The sequence below is a fragment of the Corvus kubaryi genome, unplaced genomic scaffold, assembly GCF_017639235.1.
Source record: "Corvus kubaryi isolate FWS band 111438036 unplaced genomic scaffold, C.kubaryi_AGA036_p1.0 37265, whole genome shotgun sequence".
Lineage (NCBI taxonomy): Eukaryota > Metazoa > Chordata > Aves > Passeriformes > Corvidae > Corvus > Corvus kubaryi.
Genome location: NW_024581080.1, coordinates 1,994,745 through 2,001,537, shown reverse-complemented (window position 1 = coordinate 2,001,537; position 6,793 = coordinate 1,994,745). Strand labels below are relative to the sequence as shown.

General features: G+C 62.1%; 1 protein-coding gene across 1 annotated transcript; it reads left to right on the top strand.

The window, feature by feature from the left end:
• Positions 1–909: 909 nt before the first annotated feature.
• Positions 910–3,454, top strand: FGF17 (fibroblast growth factor 17). The gene is made up of 3 exons (XM_042024863.1): positions 910–1,080; positions 2,433–2,539; positions 3,129–3,454. The coding sequence occupies exons 1-3, from the start codon at positions 957–959 to the stop codon at positions 3,414–3,416; spliced, it is 519 nt and encodes a 172-aa protein (XP_041880797.1). The 5' UTR covers positions 910–956; the 3' UTR covers positions 3,417–3,454.
• The last annotated feature ends 3,339 nt before the right edge of the window (positions 3,455–6,793 follow it).

Sequence of the window (6,793 nt, the reverse complement as noted above, 5' to 3'; positions counted from 1 at the left end):
CCAACGGCTTTAGAGCGGATCCCGGCAGGAAATGCGCCCCCGGCAACACAGGGGGGTGGTGGGGTGGCGTGGGGGGGGGGCGGGCCGTGCCCCCCCACCCTCCCAGGGCTGGATACCCTCGTGCATTCCCACCCAGCGAGGCGATTCCGCAGCCTGGGAATGCGGGAGGCGGGTCCTGACCCACCCCCCCAGGGCGATGCTGCGCACCCCAAACTGAGCCCTGGGACCCCAAATGTCCCCCTCTGCCAGCAGGAGATGCCACCCCTGGTTCTCATCCCCTGCCCACGGCCCCCTTCAGAGCTGGTTTTGGGGTCGGGGTCTCTCAGGTGCTGCCCCAAAGCCCCGGGATTAAGCCGAGTTTTCCCTTGGGATGTTCTGGTTGGAATCCGGAGCGGGGCAGGGGCTGCCCACCCCAAATCCCCCTCCTCACCTGCCCTGATCAGCTCCGCTTTTCCCTCCAACATCCCTCATTTAGGAAAAGCCACGGAGCTGTTTCGGGATCCCCGCGGCGTTTATCCCGTTCCCAGGGTGGATTGGGAACGGGTGGCTCCTCTCCTGGGATTTAGGGCATCTGCTCCTGGGATCTGGGGGGTGATTTAGGGCGCCTCACCCCCCGTGAGGGACCCGCTGGGTGTTTCACCAGCTCAGCTCCCGCTTCCCAGCGTGTCCCTCATTCCTGCTGAGCACCCCGGGGATGGGAGGGGAGAATCCTTCCCGACATCCCGCGTCTGCTTGGAATTCAGGGAACGCTCTTTGCCTCTCCCAAAGCCTTCCCTGCTCCAAGGGAAGGCGACTGCGACCCTCAAAGGAGGTGCCACGACCCCTCCGAGCCCATTCCCACCCATCCCTTCCCTTTGCCATCCCAAAACGAATTGATTTGATTTTTCCCTTTGTAAACAAAGGGGGAGAACCAACCGTCTCCTAATTTTAACCAGTACGTGAGGGACCAGGGGGCCATGACGGACCAGCTGAGCCGGCGCCAGATCCGGGAGTACCAACTCTACAGCCGGACCAGCGGCAAGCACGTCCAGGTCCACGGAAAAAGGATCACGGCCACCGCCGAGGACGGGAACAAATTCGGTGAGGCTCCCTCCTGACGCCGCAGCAGCGAATTCCTCTCAGCCTCCTGGCAGAGGTTTCCCGGGATTTTTAGCTGTCCTGCTCCGACGGAGCCGCTTTCCTCCTGACCCGGCTGCGCAGGAGCCGGGAAGAGCCCTGGGCAGGGAAAGGGATGGGTCAGGACCCCCTCACCCAACCCCACACCCCCACTGTGCCTCCCCCTCCCCTGGTACCTCTTTTCCCGGGTTCTTCCTCAGGGATCGCAGGCTCTGGCTGCGGGACAGGGGTTTGGGATCCCGGCGCTGCCAACACCGCGCCCGTGGTGCTCAGGGAAAGGCTGGGAATCACCTGGGAAGCGGCTCTTCCCAAAGAGTTCCGTGGTGTGTGGAGGAATTCCGGCTCCAGGTGGTTTTATACCCAAAAATCGCCTCAAAAAAAATCATCCTCCGGTGAGAGCACAGCTGCGAAGAGCCAGCCCTGACCTCAAAAATTCCCAAATTGTGGATTTCTCTGGCTCTGTGAAGTATTTATAACCCCTACACTTAGGGCTTGTGCTTTCCAATCCCTTCCCGGAGACGGGCAAACAACTTTTCCCTGAGGAAAATCGCCTGATCCCGGCATCCTCCTCCTAAATACCCATAGGTGGTGGGCAGAGTCCACCTGGGACAGATCCCTTCCCCCTTTTCCCACCTTTCCCGAGGGGTTTTCTATGCTGAGGGGGCATCACAGTCCCACAAACAGCCCGAAGCTTCGGGAAAGGCTTTTCCCAGCGCTGAGTCACGGCCTTTCTAGGGCTTTCCCTGGATTCTCCCGGCCGCGGTCACGGATTTCCGTGCTGCTCCGGAGCTGGGAATGTTGTGGAGGAACAATGAGGACGAGGATAATTAACCCGGCAGGTGCTGGGTTCGGTCTGGGCCTGGAAAACCCACGGAATTCCTGGAGAAATCCCTGAATTCCGACGGTTTGGATGTGCCGGAGGGGAAGGAAAGTGCTGTGCCTTCATCACCTGCCCGATTTGGGTTTCCACAAAGTCCCTTTGGCACCACGGATGGGGAAATTCCCTGGAAAAGGAAATTTTGCCCTCCTGGCCCGCTCGGAAGGATCCTGGAGGGATTTTTTTTTTTCCTCTTGGAAGGAAAAAAAAAAAAATCTCAGGAAGCTTCCTTGGAGGAGCCTGGGGCTGCCCTGCTGTGGAAGGGAGCAGCACAGGGGACAACTCCTGGTTTTCCCCAAAGAAACGACATTTCTTTCTCCGTGTCCAGCCCCTCTTTTTGGGAGATGGAGGCAGGGGGAAGGGCAGGGGGGGGATGTGGGGGCTGGGAGCCCCTCGGGGGGGTGTCCCAGCTCTCGTAGGACACGTCCCCTCCTCACAGCCAAGCTGATCGTGGAGACGGACACGTTCGGAAGCCGCGTGCGGATCAAGGGGGCCGAGAGCGAGAAGTACATCTGCATGAGCAAGAGGGGGAAACTCATCGGGAAAGTGAGTCCTGGGCACCCCCAGGCTCCCCCAGACCCCTGGAGCTCAGCCTGGGAACCCGGCCAGGCTGGTCCCTGGTCGCTTTGGGCACCTTTGGGGTGCTCTCCCTGAGCCCTTTTCCTCCGTCCTCCCTGTGCTGCTCGGGGCGGACACCACAAGGGGAGGATCCAGGGAGCGGCTCCTGGTGCACGGGGGTGGAATCCATAGGGAATGTGGTGGGGATGGGTTTTGGGGTGGCAGAGATGGGTTTGGGAGGCGGCAGGGGGCACAGATGAGCTGGGCTGTTCCAGAAATGGCGACAAAGATTATGCAGGGAGGGGCAGGGGTGGGCTGGAGGTGACACAGATGGGTTTTAGGGTGAAAAAACCGGTTTTGGGGGGTGACAAAGATGGGCTTGGGTTGGTGTCAGGGGTGGACTGGGGATGACAGATGAGCTGAGGGGTGTCAAGGATGGTGTCAAGGGTGGTGGCAGAGCTGGGTTTTGGGGTGATAAAGATGGATTTGAGGCATGGCAGGGATGGTCTGGCTCATTCCAACCTCTCTCAAATCCCACCGCCGCCGGCCCTCAACCCCCTCTCTCCTCCTCCCGCAGCCCAACGGGAAGAGCAAGGACTGCATCTTCACCGAGATCGTGCTGGAGAACAACTACACGGCCTTCCAGAACGCGCGCTACGAGGGCTGGTACATGGCCTTCACCCGCCGGGGCCGGCCCCGCCGCGCCTCCCGCAGCCGCCAGAACCAGCGGGAGGCTCATTTCATCAAGCGCCTCTACCGGGGGCAGCTGCCCTTCCCCAACGCCGAGCGCCAGAAGCAGTTCGAGTTCGTGGGCTCCTCGTCCCCCACCCGCCGCTCCCGCCGCACCCGCGGTCCCCGCACGTAACCCCGGGGCCGGAGCTGTCCCCGCCCTCCCCCGGCGCTGCCCCGGCTCCCAGCGCCCCGAGGGTCTCCCCGTTTTTCTGAAAGCGCTTCGGGGTTTAAGCGCCCCGAGGGTGGGGAGGGCACGGGTTGGGGGTGGGCGCTGGTGGGTGGGGTCCTGAATCCCGGAGTATCCCAGGGGATCTAAGGCCTTTGTCCACTCCCCTCAGGGATGGGCAGTGGGGTCCTGAATCCCTGAAGTATCCCAGGGGCGGCAGGGCTTTTGTCCCCTCCCTTTCAGTGATGGTCACTGAGACCCTGAATTCCTGGAGCATCCCATGGTGTCCAGGGCCTTTGTCCATTCCCTCCTCAGCCCTTTGGGGATGGGCAGTGGGGTGCTGAACCCCTGGACCATTCTGTGGTGTCCAGTGCCTTTGTCCACTCCCCTCAGGAGGTGGTCAGTGGTGGCTGAATCCCTGGAGCATCCCGTGGAATCCACCTTCACCGCCCGGTGCCTTTGTGCCCTTGTCAGCCCCCAGAGCCTTGTCCCCGTGCCACCACCCCCGGACACACTCCCGCTCCCCCTGGACTCTGCTCTCGGTGCCAGGGACGGACGGCACCGGCCATGAACGTGTGGGATGTCCCCTCTGGGGTGGGATTCTGGGTCACAGCCCCCGGGGCCAGCACTTGTCTCCCCACCCCCGTGGGGTCTCCGCGTTATTTATTGGAGGGGAAGGTCCGTGCCCTCTCCCGGTGGCACTGGGTGGGACAGGGACACCCCGGATGCCCACCAGGCCAAAGAGAAGATGCCTTTAGGTGATTTTTACTTTGCTACTGCTCCTATTTTGTGTGTTTTGACCAATTCTGTTGTTTATGAGTCAGTTTTAGGCCTAAACCTTTAGACTTGGGAGTTTCCTGGTGTAAAGGAGGAAACCCCGAGGAAATAAAAGTGAGTGTCCAAACTCTGGGGCCTGGGGCTGTTTTCCTTCCTGTGCCAAGGCTTTGCCACTGCTGTGTCCCTCGTGGGGATGGGGGGACCCAGCACAGGGTGCCCTGTGCCACCACCTCGTGCCTGGGGACAGAAGCAGGAGGCTGAAGGTGGCTGCTGCTGAGGCCACCCTGGGGCTACCATCGCTGTCTGTGTCCCTCAGCTTGTGTCCTGGGGGTGGCTGGTGCGCCCTGGTGCCCAGAGCATCACCCCCAGAGGGGCACCCACTGTTCCCCTATCGGGCATCACCCCCAGCGTGGCTCCCATCACCGTACCCGCTGTTTTACCCCGCAGAACATCACCCTCGGTGGGGTTCCTGCTGTTCTCCCCACCCAGGGCATCACCCAGAGCTGGTATCCACTGCAGACTCCCAGGCCATAGCCCTCGGAGTGGCACCAGTGTGGTACCCCCTGCTGTCCCCACCCCAGGACATCACCCTCAGCCTGGTACCCACTGTGGCACCCAAAGCTCCCCCCTGGAGCATTGTCCTGGTCCCCACCGTTCCTTCACCTGGCATCACCCTTGGAGTGGCACCCAGGGCGCTACCCCCTGTTCTCCACACTCAGGGCATCACTCTGGTACCCCCTGTTCCCCCCAAATCCCACCACCCTCACTCTGGTACCCCCTGTTGCCCCCAGGGGCCGCCGCCCGCCGCCGGGGGCCCCCGGTTCCCCCCAAAGCACATCACCCTCCGCCTCCACCATCACGATCCCCCCTCTTCTCCCTTTTAGGGTCACCAGCCCCGCCGCCCCCCGACCCCGCTGCTGTTCCCCCCTCCCCAGAACCGCCTTTCCCTGTGACAATACCCTGGGAGGTGGCAGCCGGACCCTGGGGGGGACATAATCCCCGGTTCGGGGCTCCCCCAGCCCCTACAAAGCCCCGCCAGCACGGCTGGGGAGGGCAGTGGGGAGAAAATTATAACAGTTTGAGTTAAATGAAGCTTTAAAGCAGAAGGGAAATGCAACACCCAGCAATTAGGGCCGAACAATGCGCCCGGCGCCGCTGCCCAGGTGTGGCGGCCGGAATTAGCCGAGCGGCCACGGTGATTTTATTTTTCCCCTCCCGTTTCCTTCGGCCCCACAGCCCCGGCTCCTTGTTCCTGCAGGAATTCGAGACATTCTTGAAAGGAGAAGGCTTTGAGAAAGGAGCCGGCTGGGTCTGGACCCTCCCTGCCCCCGCCGCCCCCTCCCCAATTTAGCCAAAGCTTCAAAGGTAGAGGAGTTCCCTTTGTGTAATCTCCGCTTTAATTTTTCCCCCGTCCCTTTTTTTTTTTTTTCTCTTCTCCTTCCCAAGCCCTTCCTCTCTTTTCTTTCAGGGTTTTTCCCCTTCCTCCCCTCTCTTTCTTCTCGACCTCCCGGGATAGAAAGGGCTCGGAAGGGTGAGTCCTTTTTAATTATGGCTGGAGAAGGAGAGAAAAAAAAAAACCCTCACACGGCTTCTTTCTTGTTTTTTGAGGTGAGACCTGGGGCGGGGGACGGAGGTGGGGACAGGAATGTCCTCTGTGCAGAAAGTGCACTGGAGGGTGTCTCGTCCCAGCCTTTCCCAAGGCTTTGCTCTCCCAGGGGCTGGGGATGTTCCAGGAGCTGGGAATGCTCTGGGGGCTGGGGACGCTCAGGGGGTCGGGGATGGCCCGGGAGTTGGGGGTGCTCCAGGGGCTGGGGATGCTCTGGGGGTTCCGAGGGGGCCATGAGGCCACTGAGGGCACCTCCCCAGAGCCCCCCTAGCTGCAGAGGTGGTGGGTGCCAGCCCCCACCCCGCTGCCATCCCAATCCCTGCAGTCCTTGCCCTCCCCAGGGTCCCAGTCATGCCAGAGGTGTCCCATGAGCTGGGCTGGGGGTGGCACTGGGGTGACAGGACTGGTGTCCCCTGGGGCATGGGGAGTGTCCAGGCCGCCCCTCGCAGGGTGGAGGTCACCGGGCTCCTCTGGGTGTTGCTCCAGCAAACCCCAGGGCCCTGCAGGGAGGCGGTGAGGGCGGTTTGGGGTCAGGCAGCTGCTGCTCAGAGGGACGCAGGGGTTGTGTCCTGTCCCCCTGGGAATGTGGGGATGTTCCTTGGCCACATCCCGCAGGGTGGGGAGGCCGAGGGATGCTCCTGCACATCCTCAATCCCTCAGTGGCTCCAGAGGATTGTCCTGCACATCCTCAATCCCTCAGCGAGGCCGAAGGCTGCTCCTCCATATCCTCCATCCCTTGGCAAGGCCAGAGGCTGCTCCTGCCCACCCTCCATCCCTCACTGAAGCCAAAGGATGCTCCTGCGCTTCCTCCATCTCTCAGTGAGGCCGAAGGATGCTCCTGCCCACCCTCCATCCCTCGCAGAGCCCAGGGGCCGCTCCTGCCCACCCTCCACCTCCCGGCGAGCCCGAGGGCCGCTCCTGCACATCCTCCGCGCTCCATCCCGGGGCTGCGGCGGGAGGC